Genomic DNA, 27,924 nt, shown 5'->3' on the forward strand with positions numbered 1-27,924 from the left:
TGGGCAGGTGGACAGCCCCACCTGTCTGTCAAATTTGGGGAAGGGGAGATAAATACCGGGTCCACCAGCCAAATCCAATTCTTTCACCTCTGTTGTAGTCAATACTGAGCTGGACTAACAAGTGTACATCACTATAAAGCTGCTTCTTATAAATAGTTCTATCCAATATTAATGGGAACCTTCCTCAATATGATGGGACTCCCATTAGCCTCAGTTGGCAGGGATGAAAGGAGTTGTAGTCCACAACTTCTGGAGGGCCCCAGTTAGGGAAGGTGAATTAATGATAAACCTAGGAATTAGGATTTCCTGGCTCCACTTATGGTAGAAATGCAACATTTCTCTCCCACTAACATGGGGAATGAAGACAACTGCTGCTCCTGATAGTCAAAGGAATGCACTCTGTCTGCAGTGCAATTTGGCAAGGCGTGTAGGTTTTCAAGCTCATAATGTTACATTTCAAGCAAACAGAAATGGTTTTATTCTTCTAGAGTTTATTATTAAAAAATTCCTTCTGGAGATAGAAGCAACATAGCTGTTTCCTTAAGCTAACAAAAACAATGGGGTTGACTTTGTTCTCATCCATTGTTTGACTTTGTTTTTGTCACACAGCCACATCATACATGAAATGCTAACTGGGATAAGAAACTATGCTGGCCAGGCTGGTGTCGTGACCTAAACAACATCTCTACATTTGAGTCACTCTTAGAATTACTCATTTGCAGGGCAGTCCTCCCTGTCCTTCAGCTATTCTACTTGCTATTTTGTGACATGAATCAGTTTGGTGGTGTTAGACTGCGATCTCCACTGCCTGTATTCTCTACCTTAATTAGTTAGTTTAGAATAAGAAACCTTTCTAGCTAAGTTATGTCTTTCCAATAATAAAACTTATTGTTTTCTTACTTCATAAACCCGGGGGGGGGGCGCAGATTTTGGTAATATGGCGCCTGAGTCAGGACAAAATTTTGTGTCCCCACTAAATATTTATTATTTTTACAATAATTCTTTATGTTTGAAATGAATCTGTAGGATACTGCCTCTGCCCTACCTCCAAGCTGCTTGAATATGCTGAGTAGTAGACACTTAATTGGCAGCTGCAATTGAAAAGTGCATTATTGTTGCAAAGAGCCTTCAGGCAAAAGCAGAGATTAGCATTCTTCTTACAGAAAAAAACCATAATCATTCAACAGACTTTTGGCCTGCAGAATCTGCCCAAATTAGAGATAATAATGGGCTGTGTCAAACAGCCAATAGTCAATGTCTTTTTCAAATGCAGTCTTGTGCAATAGATGGAAATTCCCTTATTTTGGAACAAAAGGATTTTGTTTAGTATATACCGGTAGAAGGTCTTGGAATGTAAAGCAAGAAAAGAGTCAGTCAACATTGTCTTATGGTGTGGCTAAATGATAAACCTTTGGCACAGAGGTCTATCATGTGGCAAGTATGAGAGCTGCTATATAAATTTTAGGGAGTTTGGAAACAGAAGCTGGTAATAAGCAGCACCCCCTACTACATCAATAGGGTACGAATTAAACACATTGCCATAGAAAGATTTTACATAGAACAAATGGAATGCCTGGTGAGAGTTTATTTTCTTATAGATCTATCAAGCAGATTGGGTCATGTGTACAATGGTGACTAAATAACAGAATGATAGATTAATATGAAGGTTGTATTGGCACATTATTTATACAGTGCATGTATTTGTATGAATTCACAGATTGTTGGTCAAGTTGCACTCTCCCAATGCCATTTATACAATCCCCAGGATTGCATCCAAAATGCCTTTGCTTCAGTTGTCTGCAAGAGGAAATGCAACTTTTTACAAGGCACCACAATAGAATAAACCAGTTTACCAATGTTTACACTGCCCAAAGTAGGAATTAAGATTTTTGCATGGGGTTGCACTGTGGCCCAACCCCAGTAAGCAAGGGGGTTGGAGGTGGTGGCACCCTCCTGTTTCATGAAACATGATAGGCCTCTCCTGTGTGAATAATCTGTTCATTACCAACCACAGATCTAAGAACACAGGCAGCCATTTTAGCGCATATGTTCCTGGGATAGGCATGTATAGAGTTGCACTGACATTCCCTGCAGGATTGTGCTATGCCTCTGGAAAACTAGGATGAGGGAGGTTGTACCTATAATAGAATACTTAACACACATACTCCATTTTAACAAAAGCAAAACATTCTTATCGAGCCTTTGCATTTGACTAAACTGGCATTCACAATTTAACTCTGCCACAAGGAATCTAGGAGGAAACATTTGGACTAGCAAATTGTAGAATAATGGCTCTTAGCTCTGTAAATATTTATGCCCTTAGAAACTAGTTACTCTGTTTGACAGTTTGCAATGGTTTACCATGGCAAAGTGGTTATATCTAAACTACAAACCATTTACTGTATCTGAAAGAATCTTGTCATTTAATAAGACTCGAGATTCTTTTCTAACACACGTTTTGTTCTTTAACGAACTTGGGCTGTCACTTCTGCCCATTAGTACAGCTATCAGTCAGAAGACTACCACCTTTTATCAGGACAAACCAGACTTCAGTGTTTTCTATTCAGAGTCCAGATTGTTTCAAGGGGAAAAGGAAAGAGGCGAACTGGGAAAAGAATGGTTTTCTTCCTGAGGTGTAAGGGGATGTCCTAGGCTAGGACAGGGCTGTGACAACAGTGGCCGTCCAGATGTTATTGGATGACCCATCAGCAACAGCCAGCACAGCCAATTGTCAGGGACAATGGAAACTGGAAAGCCACAGGTTTCCTAATGGTGCCTTAACAAAACAGGGTATGTGACCTTGGGATCTTTCTAGACCACAGCCAGGCTATAGCCTTCTATTTACAGCCCTTGGATCTAGGGGAATTATAATACTGTACCTGATAGTAGCAGTATGTTCCTACCTCAATGTGGCTCTATCTAAAACTCCCTTAGGCCCATCAACAGTAGAATAGGGAGAATGTTCTCCCCAGTTCAGAGGCATGTGTTGTTCACACAAGTTATCCCTGACGTTGGAGACGAGGCATGTTGTACAACCCACTTTTGTCCAGGAATCACTTGGTGTGTGAATTGTCCTGAGAGTTAAACCATGGAGTTCAGCATGAAGCAGCAGAAATTGGTGAGGGTGGGGTAGAAAGAGAGGGGAGAGAACACAAAGCTAGAGCAAAATAGACTAAAAATAGAGACCCCTTTGCCTCTAGTTTTTTTTATCAGGAGGGATTCACAAATGTGGTGGTGGGAGAACAGAAAAATAGGGAAGAAATTGCATCCTGTTTCATGGTTAAATATAGCACTTCAGATCTGAGTTAATGAAAATGCTAAGTGATGGTTCAGTGACTTTTTTTAAAAAAGCACAACAACAACCCTTAATAAATTTTATAACTGGGCTTCACCTAAAGATCATTTTTAGGTATTTCAGAGAGGGACGCGGGTGGCACTGTGGGTTAAACCACAGAGCCTAGGGCTTGCTGATCAGAAGGTCGACGGTTCGAATCCCTGCAACGGGGTGAGCTCCCGTTGCTCGGTCCCAGCTCCTGCCAAGCTAGCAGTTTGAAAGCACGTCAAAGTGCAAGTAGATAAATAGGTATCGCTACAGCGGGAAGGTAAACGGCGTTTCCGTGTGCTGCTCTGGTTCACCAGAAGCAGCTTTGTCATGCTGGCCACATGACCTGGAAGCTGTATGCCGGCTCCCTCAGCCAATAGAGCGAGATGAGAGCCGCAACCCCAGAGTCGTCCGTGACTGGACCTAACTTGCAGCTTACCCTTTACCTATTGCAGAGAGTACTACTAACAAACAACATTCAAAATTAGAACAGGATATTAGCAACAGACCAATTGACAACTGTTTCAATTGAAGTAAGAAATCCTTGCATTGTTCTACATATGTTGCTATGTGGTGTGGTGGTACATCAGCTGCACATTTAATTATGGTGAGCAATTACTGCATACACAATTGGTTTGCATATGATATGTATACAACAATAAAGGTGGCTGGGATTACAGATGTGGACATTTTAAAGAGAAGTTTGGTAGTCATTTGCGTAATTCAGCAATGTATTTATTCAGTTTCTTTTTGATTCTGCAAGCTTTACTATGCATAACATGCTTCTGCTGGAAAGTCCTACCCCTCTCACTATCACATCCATGGAAACATTAGTAACATCTCAGGCACAAGGCCAACAGTTTTGACATTAGAAAAGGGTCCTGGAGGGAATTGAGAATGGGCACATATTCCATTACTTCATCTCTTTGTGTGCTCTCTTTCACAAACATTGAATTCTGATCTCATTGAAGGGATTCTGGAAATCTTCAGCCTTGCAGCTAACTGGAAGTGAAATACTGTCCTATACGGCTGAAGCCAACATAGGTCATGCTACAGATTGAGAATGGAAGTGTTGCTATCTGCTGGATGATAACACATCACGTTTAGATGCCAAAAGTGAATGAACCTTACCCATTTCTGTCCCCTGACCAATACCTCTGAAAGTTATAAAAATGAGAAGTTCTATAAGAATACAGATAATCTGATAGCACAGACTAAAATAGTTGTGTGTGTTTCAGTTTGAAGGTAACAAACTCTATACTCTTTCCCTTATACTTACGGCAGCATGCTTTTGTCTCACTATGATATAAAGCATGCTAAAGGTATCTTGAAGCAGTTACAATAAAATAATCCAAGGCTTCATATATGGATGCTTATCTAATGAAACTGTCAATGAGTCACAGCATACCAGGTTGTCCAAAATTAAAGCAGATAAGACAACACTGCTTGCCTGTAATTCCTCTCCATCTTGCAACTCAAAACATTTAGAACTGTCAGCTATATATTATATATATATATTGGAGCAGAAGGTGGAGAGGAGAGGAAGTCAGGTATATTGTTCTTTTTGCGAACCAACAATCTGTTGGAGAAGTTAACAATTTTGCTTCAAGAACTGACCGCCCTGATTTTTGAAACAAAGGACGATCCCCTAAGGATATGGCTTGAAACCCTAGACATCTTGAGGCTCCTTTCTATAGCATATGTGCACTCAGGGCTTGGTCCTCCAGTCCAGGCTGAAGAGTGAGAATGTATAAGCTGTTGAATAACACCACTCATTTATGCAGATCTACACAGGACATTTTCATGGCTTGTTTTAATGGTTTGTGCTTTGAGCAATGAGCAACACTGTTTTAACTGAAGTCAACATGCCAACAACTGCTAAATTCATAGGGCAACCCTGTATGTGCCTATTCAGAAGTGGGTGCAATGCGACTTACTCCCAGGTAAATGGGATTACAGTTGCAGCCTCAACAACCATCCCAGAGAACCAAATGCAACCCCATTATTCCATACAAATGTTATTTTACATTAAATATATGCATGTAATTAAGTTTACATGCCTCGTTTTCTAACATAGTTTCCTCAAACTTTTGTAAGCGAGGCATGGGGCTTTTGTTTTGGATTAAAATTCAAGGCATGGTTCACTCTTGCACTCCCTGATGTGTATTTCATCACCTCTCAAATGGAAAGGCACTGTTAGGGTAGCCCAGGCACCCCCAAACTTCGGCCCTCCAGATGTTTTGGACTTCAATTCCCATCATCCCTGACCACTGGTCCTGTTAGCTAGGGATCATGGGAGTTGTAGGCCAAAACATCTGGAGGGCTGCAGTTTGGGGATGCCTGGGGTAGCCTAACAGAGATTGCCTCAAGAGGCATGCCCACTTTTTTGTTTGCTTACCCCATCCGTCACATTTCAGGGATAGGACATTGTTTCTTGGTAACAGTGGTTTCTGAGACATTCCCCACACCGAGAAGCACAGTCTGTATCTCAAAATCCTGATGCATTCCTACTACCCACAACTTGGGATAATGCACAGGGGATAATGAGGATTACCTGCTATAAGGAGTGCAGAGTAGCAGTTAGAATAGTTGAAGCATCCAATATGTAGCTTAATATTTCAATATGCTCCCTTTGCCTCTCTCAATGGCAAATCATTTGAGAACCACTGCACTACTAACATGCCATGGAAACCTCTTCCCAAAGCCTTGTGGCATATTAGTGCAAACTGACATTATAGAGACTGCAGCACCACAGGAACACCAGTTCCACCAGTAGCATACACTGCTAAGCAGTACTTGCAATGCCTTTCTTCATATAGAGCACAGAGCTCCACTTCACATCAGAAAAGGCTTTGGGTTTGGGAGAGGCTTTACTCTGGACTATTCTCAAGGCCAGATTGTTCTCAGGACTAACAGCAATTATATTTAAACCAAAAGTGAACGAGGCACTCCCAAGATAAGATCTGGCACCAGTGGTTTATAAGTGATATTTCATTGTTCGTAACATAAAATATTGATGCAGACAACGGATGTTAGTGTGTAACAGAACATGTAACATACTTTATTTTAACAAATATTAGTGTTATTCCAGATGTTTTTCTATAATACTTTTAGAGGGCCCAAAAATCATGAACTTCCCTTTTGTACTATATTAACAAATTTTTATCACAGCTTCAAAAATCATTATGAATCACAGATAATCCTGACAATCCATTTAATACCAATGCTCATAAAACTTACAAAATGATCTACTATCCTTATTATATTTTGCATGATAGAAATAATTGATGTAAACCATAGCATACCACTCTCATAGAGGTGAGATTCAGCTGTAGCAGTTTCAATCCAATAAACTGTGGCTTATTGGACTGAGAACAAACGTTGTCCTGCACTCTCCCACATTCCTTTCCCTCATGCACTGTGATGCAATGCTTGGGGGGGGGTGTTATTAAACCAGTTTCCCACTGAATCTCTGACTCCAAACCAGGATATGAAACGAAGACTCATTGTTCTCAGTTCAATACTATGGTTTAATGGACCATGAAAATTGTATCTGAACCAGGCCATAGAGTTTGTTAACTGGAAAGAGTGGATTTCCCCTTGTATAAAAGAACAATTTTTCCTGTGGACACACAAGCATTGTGATTAACCTATAATACACGACACAGACATTTTCCTAAAGACTACTAGTGTTGATAATGATTGGTGATTGCTGATTTATAAAACATTTTTTTCTGTCACAAAGCAGCTATACAGGGGATGGGAGATACTATATACCATTGTCAGTATTTCAGATATAGTACAACATAAAATCACAAAATACAGGATTCTTTGTAGAATAAGTAACACAGCTGTAAAATGTTTCACATCAGTACTGTAGTAAGGCACCCACACTTTACAAGTAGCAATATATATATAGTATCTGTGTAAACAAAGTTTACTCTAATCTCCAATTACTTCTACTCATTTAGGGTGGCAAAGACAAAAAAGTGATGTTTGTATAGACCAAAATTCAATCTTGGCAATCAAATGTTCTTAAAAGCTGGATAATACACATTCAAAATAAAGACATACAGAACAATCAAGAGCATGACGTTTGAGATGTCTGTGTTTGAATTAATTAACTTGGGAAATGCAAGGGAGTGAGTGTAGAAGTACTCACAAAATTTGAATCTATTTCATTGAAGGAAGAGTATTATGCAAAACATTCATTCTACTCCCCTCAATAATAATAAATAGAAAGACAGTTGTTCTGACACATTGCAGCAAATACATATTGTAGCCTTGATCTTGAAACATTCAATCAGTAGTTTTCATATTTCATTCCTCGTTGAGTCTTTCAACTTCTACCTTGTCAGCTGTCCAACAACTTTTAAGAGTGTCTTATTTTCCTGCTTTAATTGCTCGTTTTCATCTTCTATATCATCTAGGTCCTTTGAGAAGGAAGCATAGCAAGGTGTACAGTTATTAATTCATCAAGTCATTTTCTTAATGGCCTGGATTATAGCACATTACTATACAATATAAGAGCAAAATGGCAGACAACAAAAGCTGATTGCTAAACACAAACAAAGCAGATTTAAGATACAGTATATGGGCATTAACAGATTTTAAATTTACATTTAGTAAAGTAAATATTCCATTACCACATAAATGTATTTTTCTACAAGCATGCACAATGTAATCTGAAATGCAGAAGTAAATCAAAATTTGCCAGATTAGTAAAATGTTTTGTGTTATATACACTGGAAAAATTTAAGCTCTTTGAATTAAGAGAATGCATAAATGGATGGTTGTTCTTGAAATGTGTGACCAATGTTACATACTGAACTACTGTTTCGTAATGGAAAAATCTTCACATATTAAAAATGGTTAGCATGCTGCTTCTGTTACTTTTATGCCTGAAACCATGACAAATTTCAAAGCAAACCAGATGGGACCTCAGTCATGTGATGCCAGTGTCTGTTCCAAATTGGGACTCCCGCTGCAGTACGAATCAGGGCCCCCATACCTGCTGTTCACCTTCAGACTACAACCTGATGCAGACACACCAGAGGCCCCGACTGATGTGGGTTTCCAGTAAAGGCTTAACGCCCTCCTACATATTGCTCTAGTTAACCCATGCCTGCACAATTGCAAAGCATCTATTTCCCTCCTCACAATGTCCACTTATGCCCCGTTTTTTCTCATTAAAGATTGGGTTTATTACAGATCAAGTAATGTTTAAGACGTATTTTTTTCTGTGCCATGCAATGTCCTAGATTCCCTGCACATGACCAAACACCATGGGTGAAATCCAATGTACTATTAGTGCAAGAAGTTTGAAACCTGACATGAAGGCAGTGGTGCACAACATCTTTTATGAGATTGAGGCACAATTTGAATTTGGCTAAGAGCAAGATTCCTGCTAATTGGAATGGCTCTCTTAATGGTTATCACTCCATGGGTGAACAAGCACCTCAACAAGCACCTCAACGAGATTACCACCAGCAGCATTGCGGAATGGTGCATACTCTCTCTTCGAGGTTTTTGCATCTGGGGTAACTGGACACCAGCAGCAAATGGTTATGCGTACAATGCTGTTGTGTTATTGAGTCCAAACTTTTAGACATGGGAAATTTTTTCTGTGCCAGAATAGTTATAACTATATTTTAACTACTGTACATTATTACCAGTAGTCCAAACATTCTTTCCAAATTAGCTGCTGGGCCCAAGGATGGAAACTTAAAAAAGCTTCTCGAGCATTTTGCCAAGTACCATATATATGAAATGGTGGGAAAACAGATAAAGGGTAAAAGAAGAGGGAATTACTGTGTAAGCCAGGAAGGGTGGGGGATCCTTCAGGCACTGGAGAGGAGATGGAATAAAAGCCTAGAAAATCTTGTGTTCTTTGCCAGCAATACAAAGGAGATTTCTGCATTAAGAGAGATCTGCTCTAACTGTTACTTATGCACTACTGTAACTAATTTTCCAGGAGACACCTTATTGTCTGAAACCTGCCCCACGTAAATCCTTGCCCCTACGTTTGCATTTTAGGAATGGCCTGCTAAAATTGTGTTAATGAGAGTTGCTAGAATTGCCATTGTTCAGGGTTCTGCCCCCTCCCAAAGATGATCTTCTGCCATCTGGCAAAGACATATTTATTTATACAGTCCTTCAGGTTATATACTAACAAATAAATATGCTGTAATTGGTTTTAACTGGTTGTTTTTAATTGATGTTTTTCCTATCTAAGTTTTACCCTGTATTTTATTGGTTTATTGTATTCTAGCAGCTTTGAATTTTTTTAAAAAATGTTTTTAACTCTTTTGAATTGCTCTCATTTCAATGTTTGTAGTGCTGGGCTTCTTTAAGAGGAAGGGCATAAGAAAAATCTAATAAGTAATAAGAACAAATATGTAGAAACGTAATCTGAGTGGGTGTGGGGAGGTGGTTGAATCTTGCCTCTAATGCACATGCACATAACCACACAGGAACATGGTGTATGAAGGCTACCATTCCACATGCTGGTGAAGCTTATTAGGCCATGAGTATGGAACAAACTCATAGCCTAATTGAAGTGTTCTTCTCTCCGTGCAATTATCATGCCACACGGTGGCCCTGCCCATACTGTTGTATCCCCTACCCGCTCCCAAGCTGTGGGTGTGTCTGCAGGGAAGAAGCCTGCCAAATGTATGCTTACTGTACAATCTGGATTCCAGCTCAGAACAGGTGGTGCCCATTCAACAGGCTTCACCTTTGCAGAGATGCCCCAAAATGTGGCGGTGAATTGGCAGGTGCCCTATAGGCAAGGACAGGAGACACAGCTCTCTCCCCCCGGTGATGTTAATTGTGTGTGTGTGTGTGTGTGTGTGTGTGTGATTTTTACCCCACCCATCTGGCTGGGTTCTTTAAAGAACAAATTTAAAACAAGCACCTCAACAAGACTGTGAAAGAGTGAATGGGCACATCAGATAAAATAGTGGGTTTGGTATGAGAGGGATGTGGGTGGTGCTGTGGGTTAAACCACTGTGCTGCTTGGGCTTGCCAATCAAAATGCCGGTGGTTCAAATCCCCGTGATGGGGTGAGCTCCCGTTGTTTGGTCCCAGCTCCTGCCAACCTAGCAGTTCAAAAGCACGTCAAAGTGCAAGTAGATAAATAGGTACCACTCCGGCGGGAAGGTAAACGGTGTTTCCATGGGGTGCTCTGGTTTCGCCAGAAGCGGCTTAGTCATGCTGGCCACATGACCCGGAAAAGCTGTCTGCGGACAAACGTTGGCTACCTCGGCCAATAAAGCGACTTGAGCGCCGCAACCTCAGAGTCGTTTGCGACTGGACTTAATTGTCGGGGGTCCCTTTACCTTTACATTGGTATGAGAATATGGTTGTTATAAGCATGTTCCTTTTTTCTCCTGTATGTTGGAACATACGGAACTCTGGGCATTCAGCTGGAGAGTTCTTAGAAGTGTTCACATCATTTTTGTAAACTGCTTTGAAGCTTCTTTTTTACACTCAAGTGGCATATAAAAATTAATAAATAAATAAAGTAAAATAACTCTACCCACCACAGCTGATGAGGCAAGCTCCTTTTCAGCTTAAAAAAAGTTGCATGCCCCATCAACTGTAGCAATACCCTAAAAAACATCAGCTGTGCACATTCCTCCCTTCCATCCATACAATGGGCATCTGGATGACTTCCAGTATCTCAAGAGAGGAAAAGGTGGGGAGAAGTGAGATTTAAAGGTTAGTGGCCAATAAGAAATGAGCAAAAGCTAACTGAAAGCAAGTAAAGAATGACGTGGAATCAATTTTCAAAAACAAAGCAGTCATGTCAGGACAGCACTTTGAGGTCAGCAGCTAACTGCATCTGAGGTCGGGAACATGTGGCCTTCCAGATGTTGTTAGGCTCCAATTCCCATCAGCCCCAGCCAAAATACCCAGTAGTCAAGGATGAAGAGGGATGGAGCCCAACTACAATTGGAGGGCCACATGTTTTTCATTCCTGGGTTAAAGCATCCACTATGGTTTTTTTTATAAAAAAACAACAACAACACCCATTTCAGAAGTCATGTATTAGGAAGAAAAGGAAAGCAACTAGCTTTTCATTACAGTAGACTCAGGTTTGCTTTTGTCTTGGCTAACTTGTATCAAGAGAACTGGAGCAGGGCTTTTAAGCCATCTTGTCAAATCCTGATGCAGGAAATCCGTAATCAAACACATAATATCCAGACAGGTGGCACAGATACAGCGCACAAGAAGCTCACGTAAGGACATAATAGTGTCTGTGTGTATAAAATACTTTCTCTCACACACACATACATACGCTTGCTTTGTGGAATGTTTATGCAGCAGAAATAACATTCCAAACATGACTTAAAGAATGAGCTACTTGGACATGCTCCAACCACAACAACTGTCTGCAACTTAAATACTCAAGACAAGTCAAAAGGAAGGAGTCAGTCATACATGGAATTTATTTCCTATTTAATTAAGATTCCTTTTCAAAACTACATACCTAATTTAAGAATTAAATGTTTATTATTCAAGGAAACAAGAGCACCATATACATTCCAGAGTCAAATGACAAAGTGTCCGTCAACTAGTGCAATGGTTCTCAACCAATTAGGATGGGGTAGCTTATCTTTTTTGGCCCAAGGGCTACACTGAGGGTTGGCCACTCCTGCAAGGGCTGCCTGCCAGTGTGCAGGTGTACATGTCTTGCAAGTGAACACACACTTGAAAATCCATGGAGCATATACACACACATAGCAGGGAAGCAGGAACAGCCAGCACACACACACACACTCCTGCCCCCTACCATCTCTTTCTACTGCAGAGCTGTCCTGGGGAATAAAATCATGGTGCTGCTCAGCTCAGTGCTGGCTTCCTTTGGCTCAAACTGGAGATCTCAGTTTGCACACCTAGTACTGGCGCTTTTTTTTTTTTTGAAGAGAGGCAAATTTCTTGAGAAAAGGAACTTTGGTTTCTGTTGAGAATGTTCTTGAGAGATTGCCTCTTTTTACAATATAGTAAGCCTGCAACTTACACACATTTAAGTTGTGTGCATTAAGCTTTATGCACTTGGCTAAACAAACAAACAAACAAACAAAATTTTAAAAGGGATGGAAGAGGGGCAGGTGTCAGGAAAAAAGACTTTGGGCAATGTCACCCACCACTGTACTCAATGTGTTTTGACACTGTGCAATTTTGCTTTAGGTGCAATCCGCAGAAAGTACACCCTGGTAAGTTGCAAGCTTACTGCACATCAGCAAGAAGCCCTTCACCTGACACCAGCAGGAAGTTCACCTGAATGCAGAAGCATAAACCATCAATAGGAACAAGCAGTCCCAGAGACAAAAAATGAGAGCTACATAATGATGTACACCTGAGCTCAGGAGGAAGGACAGGATAAAAATGTAAAAATAAACAAATAACCAGAAATTGGTATTACTTACAGGAGTGAGTCCCAGACTGGAAGATGTGTGCATTGTCCCCAAAATTCTGGGGAATTTCTCATACAGTGGTACCTTGGTTTCAGAACAGCTTAGTTTAGGAACAACTTGAATTAAGAACGCTGCAAACCCGGAAGTAGGTGTTTTGGTTTGTGAACTTTGCCTTGGAAGCAGAACATGTTCTGCTTCCTGTTGAGTGTGTTCCATTTGTAAATTGAGTCCCCTCCTGCTATGGGAAAGCACGCCTTGGTTTGGGAAAGAACGCTTTGGTTTAAGAATGGACTCCTGGAATGGATTAAGTTAGTAAACCAAGATACCACTGTATTCCACAGCAAGCAAGCACTATGGGAAAGCACGCCTTGCTATGGGAAAGAACGCTTTGGTTTAAGAATGGACTCCTGGAATGGATTAAGTTAGTAAACCAAGATACCACTGTATTCCACAGCAATCAAGCACTTACCCTGTTTAATAAATCAATTTCCTCCTTCAGTTTCCCAATTAACTCCTCTTTGTCTTGTGTTATCCTCACAAGCCTGATGTTTTCTTGTCTCTCCTTTGCTAGCTCCTTCAAAAAATAAAATAGATAATATTTATTTTAAAAACAATGCAAAGAGTAGACATACAAAGTAAATGTAATCAAGTTTAAGATTCAATGGGATTTAGGAGTTCAGCTCTAGACCCAAAATATGCTGCATGTAATAACACACCAATATAGACATATCACAGGCTTTTCTTCTATTATCCAGAGAAAAGAGCTTGCAATAGAGTGGGCTGATTTAAATCAAGGTGATGAAAATAATTAATTTAAATCAAGTTTCTAACTTTCCATTTCATTACTTCCTGCAAAAGCATGCAATTGGTTGCCATAAGCATTAACCCACAGCTGTTTGTAGCCTCATAAGGCCTTTATATTATATGTGGAATATAATTAATAACTGCTGGTCACATATTTTGCACTATGGAATTTATATTTGTTTACAGGAGAAATTGTGAAATAAAGGATTTCTCTTTTATTTGACTCTTTCTATGGATACTAATTGAGATAACACATTAAAAAATATTTCAACAATGTATAGCATGCTTTTCCAACAAAAGATGTACACAAATTAATTAGAATTCAATTTTCGAAAATGGATAAAGTCAGACATTACATTTTAAACAGTACAAAGTATGAATGAGCGCAGGGGCAGTTAACAATACCCAGTACATGGCCATATCATAATGGCTTCCACCTCTCCCCGTATGAACCAACATGGATCCTACTGTTGCAAGCTCCTATGACCATCAACTGAGGCCCTTCTTCATGTGCCCCCTCCACAAGAGGTCCAGAGGGTGGCAACCCAAGAACGGACCTTTTCTGTGGCAGTTTCCCACTTGCGGCTGTTATCTCTATAACCAGGTATTTGGCCTTTAACTATTTGTGGCCTTTTAGAAGTGGGTGAGATGTTTTCAATGTCCACCCCCCACCCCCGGTATTAATGTATCTATGTGGGAGGGGGGTATTTCGTTTGTTTGCATTGACCAAGATAAAAAGCAACTAACAAATTTAATAACAAAAACAACAAAAATAACATCTCATGTCATATTTTATGCCTCTTCTAAAAAAATAAATAACCCCCCCCCCCCGATTCATTGTTTTCCATAGAAAATTATGCAGTATGTGTGTTTGAGACAGAGGATCATAGTCAATATTCTGAATTTCATTTTTTGAAAAAAGGGTCATTTGATTTTTATCCATTTTGTTTTCAAAAATACTTTATTGGGAAAGGATATACATGTTCTTTAAAATTTGAGACAAATAGTCAGTTCACTAAGCTCAACAATACTGGTGTCAGATGCACTAAGTATCATGTGAACTAGCCAGTTTTATTCATACATAATATATGCCTTTATAATAATCAGGTTTGATTCTTGCAATGTGTGATACATAAAGGTGCCTGGAAAGACTGTTTAGAAAATCCAACTGGCCTAGATTCAAAGTGCTAATTCTGAAGGAAATTATCTGCTTCGATATGAACCTACACAATTGTTAAGATCTTAGTTGGACGTCAATATCTAGGTGTTTCTACTTTCTGAAGTAGCTTCTAGTCGGTGGCAACCGCAGCAAGGTCTATGCAGTGTTGGTGACTTGGTTTACAGAACTCCCTGCCCACGCCCACTGACTGATTACCGGTACACATTACTGGTACACATTTACCTTTTCGAGATCTTCAACCTTCTTTTCCAAAGAATTATTTGGTAAAATATTTCCAGAAGAATTTGCATCCCTGCTATATCTGTTATATCCTGTTCTGTCTGCTGCTCGTGAATATCTACTAGAAACATCATCTAGTGTGTTTGTTGTGCTGTGAAAAAACAACAAGAACTTGTAAACATATTTGGTCCATGACCGCAATAAATTATTGAAAGATTTGCCTATAGCCCTGTTTCTCCAGTAGTGTTTAATATCTACAACAAACTATAAAAACATAATTTTTTATTTCTGTAGAGAGCTTGTTATTGCTGCGAACCACATATAAAACTGCACATGTATCAGAAATGTCTTACAGCTTTAATCCTATATATGTGAACTACTCAGAAATACCACTGAATTTCATGGGGCTATTTCTCGGGTATGTGTGAACAAGACTGCAATCTTGCTCTGCTTATTTGTTAAGCCTATCCTAAATAAAAAAGCAGAAATGTAGAAGATGCCTTAGACCAAGTCAGACTGCTTGTCCATCAAGTTCAGAACTGTCTGCTCTGACTTTAAGCAACTTTCCAGGGTCTGAGGCAGAGGCTTTCTCACCCATTACCTGCCGCTAGATTCTTTTTAACTAGACATATCAGAAATTGAACCTTCCACATGGAAAACATGTCCTATTATGCTGAACTTCGGTCCCTCTTATCAAGTTCTGAGGGTTCTCCTGGCCTTCCCAAATGGATTTGGGGAGGGCATGTGGGGTGAATCCCATTGTGCTAGTGGGACTTGTTTTTAGCAGTTTAGTTAAATCCAGCCATAAAAATAAACTTTATAAGATTATAATATTGTTTCAATCATTCTTTTGTCTAACATTTATCAATAAAACAGTCCTGTATAAAATAGAACTGTATAATGGAAGATCAACTTTCTCAGAGTTTACTCCTACTACCAGAGTTTACTCCTACTTACTCTTTAGTAAGATGTTAGTTGTGCCATTGTACCAAAATCCTGTAAACTCCACACAACTTAGGCTTCTCTTGATCACTAAAATGAGTAGAAATGTCTTTCTGTTTTTGCAGACATTTTCTACCATACTTTGAAACTTGCCTACCTAAGATTCACCTCTCATGACAGTCACCAGACACAGGCTACTTTCAAGTGTCTCCAAATGGCAGCTACGCTGTATGGCAAGACCCTAATGTGCAACAGCCCACTGAGCAGATGCATGCTCATAACATGGTTCATAATCACTAATTGCATTTTAAATTGAATATCAGAGCAACAAATTACAGAGCAATTTTTTGGGTACTACATGAGTGTACAATTTGTTCCTATATCTTCCCTCTTTTACTGTTGCCAGGTCTTAGCTTGTTAAAGCCAAAAATGGAAATGGGTGAAGCACAGAAAACTGTGTTTCTGCCAGTGCCTATCATTCCATTGAGTTTGTGTAAATTGACACAAAGCACCTTTCAGACCAATGGCATAGCAGCTCTCATTAACATCACTGTGCAGAAGCCACACTCTCTCTCTTTCATTCAAACTCACAGATGCACAGACAAACTTAGGGGTTGGACAGAACAAATGTTTCTCCGCATTTAGCTATAAATACAAACATTTTACAAAGTATGGCTGACCTACAAAGGAGGACCCACCTTATTCCTGCATTCCTTTGCTTTTAATCTCTGAACTTTAAATTGTTTAAACCTTGCCCTGGACCTGCTGGTGAAGGGCAGGTAATAAAAGAAAGAAAAAGACAGATTTTTAAAATATAAAAAGTAGGCCTATTTTATATTCTCAAACGGATCATTGGAAAAGGAAGAATCACATAAGTAGTGCGATACTATAAAATTGATTTGGGCAATGATCTTATTGGATCAGTAATTTCGATAGGGTTTTTTTAAAGGGGGATGGAGTATAAAAGCCATGAAATATATTTAATTTATGCCACATTTGTAGTACACTTTGGTCTCTTAAAGCTCAAGTAGGGAATGTTGTTCTCTAAGATATGTTCTCCCCTATCTTGTTCAGCTATGACTTCCTTCATCCTTGGCCATTAACTAAACTGGCTATGGGTGATAGAAGCTGTAGTCGAACAACATCTGAGGACTTATGCTTGAAGATTGCTCCCCTAAGATGATGTTTCCCTTACTCCTGATAGCTGGAGCATACTATTTTTTCTGAAGCACTGGATCCGTGATTTCTACCATTTGACTATTACTGAAATTGGTTGGTCTTTTTACTTAGACTTCTTTGAAAAACTAACATGCGTGTGTGACTACATGCATGCATTATATGTTTCTATTGGGGGTAGGGGTAAAACATTACCTAGGAAAGAAGCAACCCGTTTATATTTCGATTAGGTGGGTTGTTATTAAAGCTTAGGGGGCATCTGTAAGTGAAGAAATGCTGACCATCAAGAGCTTTTATCACTGACCAGGATGAACAGTAGAGTGGCTTAACTGGGAGCTACAGACCAACACTGGTGTCTGCCATTTTCTCTCCTACAGTAGAAAATGCTTGCATTCCTAAAACTCAATAGGATCAGGGCTAGGCTACATAAATTTCAGTATTCCCAAATTGTAGTCAGTGCAAATTAATCTGAACATTCACTAAAGCTGGAGCTGCAATTGTGCATGTCACGTTCCTCAGGTTCTAAAATTCAGAATTGTCTTTTCAGGAAGCACTTTTCCACCAGCTATTTTGAAGGTGGATGTCTGCTAGGCTACAGATGACCATTCCTGCTTCCCTCTGCCCACCATCACTGGGTAGCAAATCACCAGGTAGTTGGTGCACCATTGAACAACATGTCCAGTTAAAAGATCAATGCTGGACTTCCCAGGACTTTTAAACAAGATCTGGTAGACTGCACAAGTAATCAGAGTGGGGGAACCCAGTCAGATGGACGGGGTATAAATAATAAAATTATTATTAATAACCAAACACACACCATGTGTTTTTGCAGGTGGGGTGGGGAGTCCTACATGACCTTCAGGTATGTGAGTAGGGTGCTTGGAAATTTTTTTTACCTGAAATCACATGTGCGTATTAAACAGAAAACTATTTTACACTGAAAGGAAAGCTAGGGACAATTACTTAACTTGGCACAATAAACTCGGTTTCATGGATGTAACAATCCATGGAGTGCAGTATAAAAGATTCTTTCAAGGCATGATGACACAATTGTAAGGAATTTTGTAGTTTAATTCTATTACCATATTTGGCACTGCTTGATCTAGCGTGACTTTAAAAAAAAAATCTATCAAAAACAGGATGTGCATGTTGCAACACAAACATAATGTTTGTAATTTTAACCCCCTAAAACTTGTGTCATTCATACTGTGGAAAAGAATCCAAGAACTGTTACACAGTATGTACTTCACACAGCCGAAGTATTCAAACACACAGTGTATCTTGCTCTTTCTCCTTGTATACCCTCCAACATTCCTCAGAAAATAGGGACATTCTATTCACCATTAGTACATTGTCCCTAGAACGGGTGGTAAGTTGATTAAAGTGGGAGGGGGGAGAGTATTTTAAAGGGATCTTTCCGTTTTTGATTGTTTAAGGAAAGAATCGCTGCCTATGTGTGCAACACACACACACACACACACACACACACACACACACACACACACACACACACAGCAAACCACAAAGGTAAACTCTGGTTGACTCCCCCTATAAAATTTCTTTATTTGGTCAAGAAAAAGCAAACATGATCAACTTTCACACACACAAAATGGACAAGGCAAAGCTCAAGAGGTCCTGACATTAGATAAAAACCTGACAGCATTTCAACAAGAAAGGAAAAAAGTGCAATACTTTTGTTAATTATTGAACGGAACACTTCAGTTGTATGTACGCTACTGCTAGCCTAGTAGGACAGTTAGGAGCAGGGGTCCCCAAACTAAGGCCCGGGGGACAGATGCGGCCTAATTGCCTTCTCAATCTGGCCAGCGGATGGGCCGGGAATCAGCATGTTTTTACATGAGTAGAATGGTCCTTTTATTTAAAATGCATCTCTGGGTTATTTGTGGGGCCTGCCTGGTGTTTTTACATGAGTAGAATGTGTCCTTTTATTTAAAATGCATCTCTTGGTTATTTGTGGGGCATAGGAATTTGTTCATATTTTTTTCCAAAATATAGTCCAGCCCCCCACAGTGGACCGGCCCCCTGCTGAAAAAGTTTGCTGACCCCTGGTTAGGAGTATATAGACAAAATAAATAGTAAATTCAATACAAACTTGCAAAGCTGAAAACTAGGATTGGTAACTTGATACTACTACTGCTACTGCTAGTGCTGCTACTACTACTAATAATAATAATCAATATTTGCGCATTCTCAATACACAGGCTACATCTCCCCCAATAACATGGGTAGGCTTGCTGCCTGCATCAAGACCCAGGGCCCTGCATTTATTAAGGGGTTACAGGTAGGTAGCTGTTGACTGACGTCGAAACAAAATAAAAAAAATCCTTCCAGTAGCACCTTAGAGACCAACTAAGTTTGTCATTGGTATGAGATTTCGTGTGCATGCACATGAAAGCTCATACCAATGGCGAACTTAGTTGGTCTCTAAAGTGCGACTGGAAGGAATTTATTATTATTATTATTATTAATTATTATTATTATTATTATTATTATTATTATTATTATTAAGGGGTATGAGGCAACCAACTGGCTGGCCGTTCACATTATTCCCGTTGCTAATAATAGAAAGACCACTATCTTATGAGATATTCTGGGATTTTTATTGCTTTCTATTGAAAGCAAGGACAAGACTGGATCCGCTGTTAGTGATTGATATATGATTTGAAAGATAATGACAAAAACCTTTATACAAAAGCTATATAAAACTTCAAGAGTTGGAAATGTAGATAATATGTAGTCAATAGAACAATCCAGAGATCCCTTAAATCAATTATGGATTTTTTTAAATGTATATTTCCAATTTCTGATTACAACATAAACAAGGGTAATCCATTTACTAGCTATAAATTTACCAACTGATTAGTATCAGGCTGGGGTTCATCTGCACTAGTGGCCTGGTTAGATACCTGCATACAGATAAGCTTTTTGTAGGAGCATTCCATGAGTTGAGTTTCTGTCATGGGATCTCAGAATTCAAGCCATCATGTCTATGAGAAAGGATTCACTAGAGGAAAGGCTAGCATGCTATGGCTGGCAGCCAGGAAGCAGGCTGCAGGTTCAATGTGATCAGCCAGGGCTTCTTGCAGGAGGTCTGTAGCAGTTTAATTTGTATTTAGAGACAAGCTGTTCAGACTGTGGGACCAGGCCAGAGTATAGGTCTGCATGGAATTTTATTGGCAGGTCAGATAACCTGATCCTACTAAGTAAAGGGCTGCAATACACTCAGCAGGACATCAATGCAGGACAAGTGAAGTCAGCAGTTCTTTTTTACCTGCAATCTGTCCTGGACATACAGGAATGAAAGTGTATTGCAGACAAAATTCCAGTTTTAGTCACTGGGAGGCAGAAAGGACACTTATGGTTTTGGCTAACCATATTTAGCTAATATTTTAGTTTTGGAAAAAATTATTTAGTTTTTCTGCCCACACACTTGTTTTGTGGACTCGAATAATGATTTTTCTGTTTGGAATTGGTATCATTAAAATTCAAGGATATATAGTTATTTAAATAAGAATGAAATTACTGGATTTATTCCTAGAAAAAGGTTAACAAGCAGAGAAAGAACATGCATACCAAGAAATTCTAATCTGATTTACTGTAAATTGAGCCAGCCAATCCTGTCTGATCCATGGTAAATCCTTCAGTTATTTTAAACCCTGATAGGTAATTTCTCCTTTGGCCTTTCCTATGGACGTATGCTCAAATAATTCTATTTTCACATACAGCCAAGATCTCAGGGATGAGATATAATGATGGTATACTTTATGCGGGACATTCATTGCCTGCCATTTTGACTGTGGAAATCGGTCAGTTGCCTTGAGATCAAGGCCAGTCTATGACACCCCAACTTATGTCATCTACCACCTCTCAAGAATTTACCGTAATTCTTGACCAAGAGGAATTCCAAGAACTGCAGGATACCTAAGGTAAAGGTAAAGGGACCCCTGACCATTAGGTCCAGTCGTGACCGACTCTGGGGTTGCGCGCTCATCTCGCATTATTGGCCGAGGGAGCCGGCGTATAGCTTCCTGGTCATGTGGAGTGGGCAATTACCAGCAACCATGGTGGAAGTTCAGACTGTTTTCCCCCTACCCCCTCTTGATCTAAGTGTGTAGGATTAAACAGCAGTTTGACACACAAGGGAAAAGTCTTTGGGTTGTCCAAAGCTATACAGTCAAACATCAGCATTCAAATTAAAAAGCTTTACTGAGACCTGGTATGGAGATATAAGGGTTTGTGGGTAGGCAGATTGGTAGCATAAAGAAGCAGTTTGCGCTGGATGCAAGCTAAGCTAAACAATCTTAAAGTGGAGTCTCACAAGTGAGGAGTAAGAACCACCCATCACATTGGGTAATTACAAATGTTCACAAGGATTTATTCCACTTCTTAAACCTAAAGAGGGAGGCTAAGGGTGCTGATGTGCGAAGCGAATCCTCCAATCAGGTCTGGACATATGGATATACAGCCAGAGTTTTGGCACTCGGGACATGACTGTCCAACACATACATGCAGAGAAAAGGTTTGATTAGTACCTTTCATTCAACCAAGAAGATGGAAATGAAAGATGAGAACTGGAAGAGATTTCTAATCAGCTCCTGGGAGACAGAACCATCAAGGAGGAACCTATATACACGGAGGGTGCTTGGTGACAGGTAAACTGCTATGTGATGGGGAAACTAGGCCATTGTGCACGTACTATGATTTTTAAAAATGTTATTAATACCGGTAGTAGTAGTAATACAGGGTGATTCATAATGAAGTATACAGTTTCCATTTACTATCACCCTGTATTATGAACATACTTTTAACAAACATACTTTTTGTAAACCACTTTACCAATCAAGTGGTGTATAAATTTTAAGAAATAAAAAATAAAAGAAAAGGAGAAACAAATGTACATTCTTATATATTGATGATATATGACCACTCCAAAAATTAATGCTAAAGCCAAAGTACAATGTAGAGGTACTTTAACTAGGGGGAAGGATTATATTATAAATACTATCTGCAAGGGCTAACCCCCAAACCAGACTGTGACACATAAAATTATACTTTTCTTTTTCTTTTACAGACACAGCATTTTATTCAGTGATTTTCTCTGCACTGGTTTTCATTTTTTTTTAAAAAAAAGCACCAGAATGCGGGAGGGGGAGGAGTACAGAGGTACTGGGAGTTGTGTTTAATCCCTTCTACCCTGGATCTGTTAACAAAACTAAATTGCCCCCTGAAGCTGCCAAGGAAATAAGTGACAACTTTTCTGACATGGGTGGGGTGGGGATGTGAGGAAGACTTTAGACCAAGAACAGGGCTGATGGAGAAATGAGCTTAAAAATATGCCCTCCCCCCAGCACTACTGCTTCAATATAATTCCCACATTCCCTGTGGATGCTGTTAAGTGAAAACAACACCAGAAGAAGATGGATGGCCCACACAATATATAATTTGGTCCTTAAGCTCTCTCGATGCTGAAAGAGAAAATGAAGTGTTACATAACCACAACATCTGCAACTTTCTGTAACAAATGTAACTGACAAGATGTACGAAGAGTCACGCTGCAGAAGTCTGTTGCTACGACAGATAAAAACCAACTCCTCTGGCAACTGATGAAAAGCCTGCTATCTGTCAAGTTATTTTAAAAAGCAGATTGTGAAACAACTGTAACAATAAATGTTGCCTGTTACATTCTCTTTTTAAGCCTAGTTGACACATCTAGCAGATTTCTTGAGGCACATTTTAGTCTTTGGGGGAAGATAATGTTCACAATATAGACCCATACACATTTTCATACTGCTCAACCATCCCAAATTGATCAGGATATCCCCGAAATACACAAGCCACCCTGTCTTCTGATTGGATCCGGAATGTCCCATTTTTTTGTTCTGGAGCTCTGCTGTGAGTCAGCTGCCTCACACCAGACCAAAAGATGCTGGTTTTTTCGTCACCTAGCTCCCAGAAGAGTTCAATGTTGATTAGCAGGATGTTGGAGAGTATGCATTTTTCCTACCCCATCTTTCAACTCTTAGCTAATTCCCTGGTTCTCCACTAAGTTCAGAAGCAGCAAGGTATTTAAGTGTGGGCATTTTCTTTTGTAATATTGAATTTATTCAATGTTTGCTAAATTGCTTATTTTTTCTCCTGTTTGGGTTTATTGATATGTTTTGTAAGTAGACTTCTCTCCTCTGCCCAAATGCTTTGTATTTTGGTAAGTGAGTGGTCAATGTAAGCTGTTTTGGGCACAGCTCACTGTGGTAAGGTGACATATAAACACAATCAATCAATATTTGACTTTAAAATATACTGGTAAGTCCCTTACCTTTTGTATCTGTTTGAAATTGTCCTAGAGGTGTCCTATGAAAACAAAAACAAACCAATTATAGTCAAATTTAATATACAAAATGGATGATTTAAAGCATTACTTGCTCATAATAATGGGCAAATCAAATAAAAATACAGGACAGTCAAACCCATTGCATGCAAATGTGGCCTGTGACAGATGATAAAACACCATCACATATAAATTCAAGAGATAGCTATGCCTTCACCTTGAGCTTAGCTTTGGCTTTAACCAAATTGAAACTGTGTCTCAGAACAGAAGCTTCCAAGTGGTTCCTTAATAAGAAATGGCATCTGGATTTTAAAAGTGTCTCACTTCATACTTGCAACATTCTCCCAAACATCCTTTACTCGTGGGGTCTTTTTGACTAGTTATAACAAAGTTGGTATATCTTTTATAATTTATATCTCACCTTTCTTTTGAACTGAAAAAGGAAGGTTATGAACACTACAAACATGCGGGGGTGGGAGTGAGAATAAATGCATAAAAGGTAAAAGAACAAAATTATAGTTAAACACTAAAAAAGCACTTTAAAAAGATCTGTAAGCAGCTTGTGGCAGTAGGGGAGGATATTCTAGTAGCAACCTTCACAGAACTAGCATGTTCACCACCAGAGAAAAGGAGAGCACACAGAATTAGGGACTAAAAAAAGGACATTGTGGTAAAGGCTAGAATTAATGTATAATTCTCATTGTAATGGCAGAATGCATTTCAGCCAACTCAAACTTAAACAACAGGGCCATGACTGTGGCCCAAATAATAACAATAACAATAACAATAATAATATATGTATACCCCGCCCATCTGGCTGGGTTTCCCCAGCCACTCTGGGCGGCTTCCAACAGAATACTGTATTAAAATACAATAATCTATTAAACATTAAAAGCTTTCCTAAACTAAACTAAACCAGAAGGCTAAACTAGGCTAAACCCTAAACTAAATAGAAGGCTTAGGTCTGTCCTCATTTCACAAATTGCAAAACCATTTTTGAGGGGAGGAGGGAAGACATGTATTCAATAACACAGACCACAATGCCCACCCAATTTAAGTCCCACTAACTCCACAATACGAGATCATGCAGTGCACCCAATTGTTAACCACTACAGTATAGCTAAGATACAATGTAAGATTTCTGTTGGTTAATCACACAGGCACTTCATGCTTGCAACATTCTCCCAAACATCCTTTACTCATGGGGTCTTTTTGACTAGTTATAACAAAAAAAAAAGCCTACACATAAAAATCATGGGAAACCTTCCCCTCTTTTGTAATTTGCTGCAGCTAGTTTGGAAGGAACTTTTGGCAATTAGCATGCCACTACAAAGCTCTAGGGAAACTAGTGTAAAGAAGGCTTTCAGTGCTGTTTACTAACAGGAACTCATGCTAATACATCAAACCTCTGTATTCCCACACAATTAAATAGTCACTAGAGGCTTAGAGATATGACATAGTTATACATATTGCCTTTCACATTGCTGGAATAAATAGTATTTCTCTTGAATGTTTTATTACTGGCAACATACAACAGCTCATTCTTTTGTTTGCTCACTCACTCGTATTTTAAATGAAGATTTCAGATAAAATTTAATCTTTTTATTATTATTTCAACAGAATTCTGAAGGTGGAGCAATGGGACTAAACTGAAAGGACAGATTGAATTTTGGAACATTTTCCTTTTGAGAAGGTTATTATTCTATAAATTTCTATCCTACTCTTCCTCCCAAAGAAACCCAGGGTTGTAAACACCAAAATAGTCAAACAGTAAAAACAAAAACAGAAACCAATTTAACACACTTATAAACAATTACAAGCCCCTGAAAGCATTTAGAAACAGTCAGAAATCATTCAAGTATAGCAGAAACATTGGGCAGGATTCACCTAATGAATCCCGTCAGTGCAAGCCCTATGCACTTGCTTTCACCTCCCTTTCCTTCCCCCACACCTGCAGGTGCCCCTTGAAATGGACTTGGGGGAGAGAACCTACAGAACAGGACATTGGGGAGGAGAGGCAGGGTCATCTTGTCTGACAAACTGCAGTCAGTATCTTTCAGCCATCAAATATATGGGTAAACGGGAACTTTTTCAAGCTTTTTGTCCTGAAACGTTCGTGCTTAGGGAGACAGACACACCTCACCAGGGAGGGCATCCCACAAACAGGGAACTACAACTGAGAATGCCCTATCAAGAGTCACCCTGCACCATCAGTCACTATAGGAAATACTGAGCTAGATGGACCATAGCAAAAACACAAGAACAGAGGGGAAGTCCTGTTTCACAAGGCCAATAGTCAATCTAGCCCAGGCATAGGCAAACTTGGCCCTTCAGCTGTTTGGGGACTACAGCTCCCATGATCCCTAGCTAACAGGACCAGCGGTCAGGGATGATGGGAATTGTAGTCCCAAAATATCTGGAGGGCTGAGTTTGCCTATACCTGATCTGGTCCAATATTCTATTCACAGTGGCCAACCAGATGTCTAGGAGACACCAGGAAGCAGGACGTCTCCTTACTTGTGATTCCCAACAACTGGTACTCAGAGGCATTCTGCCTCTGACAATTCTTGCTCTGTTCTCTGAGCAAGAAAACCTTTAAATTGCTCAAGAAGTATTTCCTTGTAAGCTCATTAAAGATTCTTGCAGCAGTCTTACCCAAACTTTAACAATTGTCCAGAAGGGATTAGTGCTGAAAAGATGAAGTCATTTTAATCTACAGGCCAAATGACAACTTTGAAATGAAAATTACTTATTGCTGGAAGCAAGATCAAAATTAGGCTGATGACAATGGAGGTGCTCCAGGATCTGGTTGTCATACTTTATCAAAAGAAAAATACTAGTTTATTGCCTCAGCTGTTCAGGGACAACATTCTTCTCAAAATCTTTCAAGATGTGTGTTTGTGTGTGCAAAACTGGAATTACCATATAGGCCTGAATATAAGCCGCACCATTTAAATTCAAGTGGGGGAAAGGGGAAAAAAAAGACAATACCCAAATCTAAGCCAGTCCCTTAAAATTCCACAGACACTCACACCCGTAAATGGCAAATATAGAAGAAAATCCTACGGGTACCATTCCCCTGTGTTCCCGGGCAGCCTTTCCCCCTTACCTCTTCTTTCCACTGGCTCAGGGGAGGCTTGGGAATGGGGCGGGCAGGCTGCCATTGCCCCACGCTCCCAGGCAGCACTCTGGGAGGGAGCCACGCCACTTTGCTGGCAGCCTCCCACTCCTCCATTCTGACGGCTCAGGGGAGGCTTGGGAGCAGCTGGCGGGCTGGGCACTGTTGCCCCATTCTCCTGGGCTGCTTTGGGGGGGGCACACTGCTTTGCCAGTGGCATAAGGTTGTGAATATAAGCTGCACTTCCAACTTTTCATGGTCGGAATTTGGGGGAAAAGTGCTGCTTATATTCGGGCCAATACGGCACTTTTAAAAAATTACCTAATATAGAAAAAAGGAAGTAGAGAAGAATAAACTGGCAGAACCTATAATTCAGTCGTATTGCATTTTACCATCTGGAAAGACTGGTTTTAACCTATAAAAGCCCTAAGCAGTTTGAAACCCAGTTGCTTGAAGAATCGCCTCCTCCCATAGGTACTCACCCAGACTTTGCTATCAACCTCAAGGGCACTTAGGGTCTTTTCAGTGGTGGGGCCGCAGCTCATGAATGCTCTCACCAGAGAAGCCCACCCAGCACCCACTTTATTGGTTTTTGCGACACTGGTGACCCCCCCCCCTTAAACTTTAAGTACTCCGCGGACCGTCTGGAACAGATTAATCCACTTTCTATTACTTTCAATGGGAAGGTTCGCTTCGGTTTATGAACGCTTCAGTTTATGAACAGACTTCTGGAACCAATTGTGTTCATAAACCGAGGTACCACTGTATTTCTGAAAGCCTTGTCGTGCTATAGCCAAGGGCAATAATAAGCAATGTATTATTGCTGATTATGTATTTCCTTCTCCTAGGTGGGTTCCCTTCCCAAGATGACGAACGGTATCTGCCCCTCTCTTCCCTCTACAGCACACACAGAAACTGCCTTCTTGACTGCTGGACCCACTCTTTGTCTCAGCCCCTCAATCTGCTGGAGCCTTTCTTTGCATGCAGGAGAAGCCCCTAACTCACCAAGGGTTTGAGACCCATCAGCTACCCTCACCTGGTTTAGCAAGGCAGTCAAAGCCGTCTCCAGGCTGTGACAGCTGTTGTATGTTGACAGTTTCTAGGAGCCACAAGTGAGAGCAGAATGGGGAGGGGGGGACCAAAGATGGACAAACTACCCCAGAAGGAGCATGGCATGTCCTCCATGAGAGATGCTACCCCTTCCCTAACACCCTATACACCCCTGAACTAAAATTCCCATAAAGAACCAAGGATATAACCAGAGGATATTCTAGTTCTGCTCCTTGAATATTCAGTGGCTACGAGTGACTTCGACTAGCCTTTGATATGTCATCTTGAACACCCTGGTAGCAGACTGCACTATTACAACACACACATTGTGTTGGTCTGCATTCA

At 40.0% G+C, this 27,924-nt stretch overlaps 1 protein-coding gene across 1 annotated transcript in view; it reads right to left on the reverse strand.

Annotated features, from left to right (window-relative positions):
• Nucleotides 1-6,828: 6,828 nt before the first annotated feature.
• Nucleotides 6,829-27,924, reverse strand: part of PAWR (pro-apoptotic WT1 regulator) — a 64,293-nt gene continuing 43,197 nt past the window's right edge. The window contains exons 4-7 of the mRNA XM_035127774.2: nt 23,400-23,434; nt 14,951-15,098; nt 13,214-13,318; nt 6,829-7,755 (exon numbers count right to left, since the gene is read on the reverse strand). Of these exons, the coding sequence (XP_034983665.1) occupies nt 7,669-7,755; nt 13,214-13,318; nt 14,951-15,098; nt 23,400-23,434 (375 nt within the window). The 3' untranslated portion in view covers nt 6,829-7,668. The remainder of the gene's footprint in view (nt 7,756-13,213; nt 13,319-14,950; nt 15,099-23,399; nt 23,435-27,924) is intronic.

The sequence above is a fragment of the Zootoca vivipara genome, chromosome 10 (genome assembly GCF_963506605.1).
Source record: "Zootoca vivipara chromosome 10, rZooViv1.1, whole genome shotgun sequence".
Taxonomy (NCBI): Eukaryota; Metazoa; Chordata; class Lepidosauria; order Squamata; family Lacertidae; genus Zootoca; species Zootoca vivipara.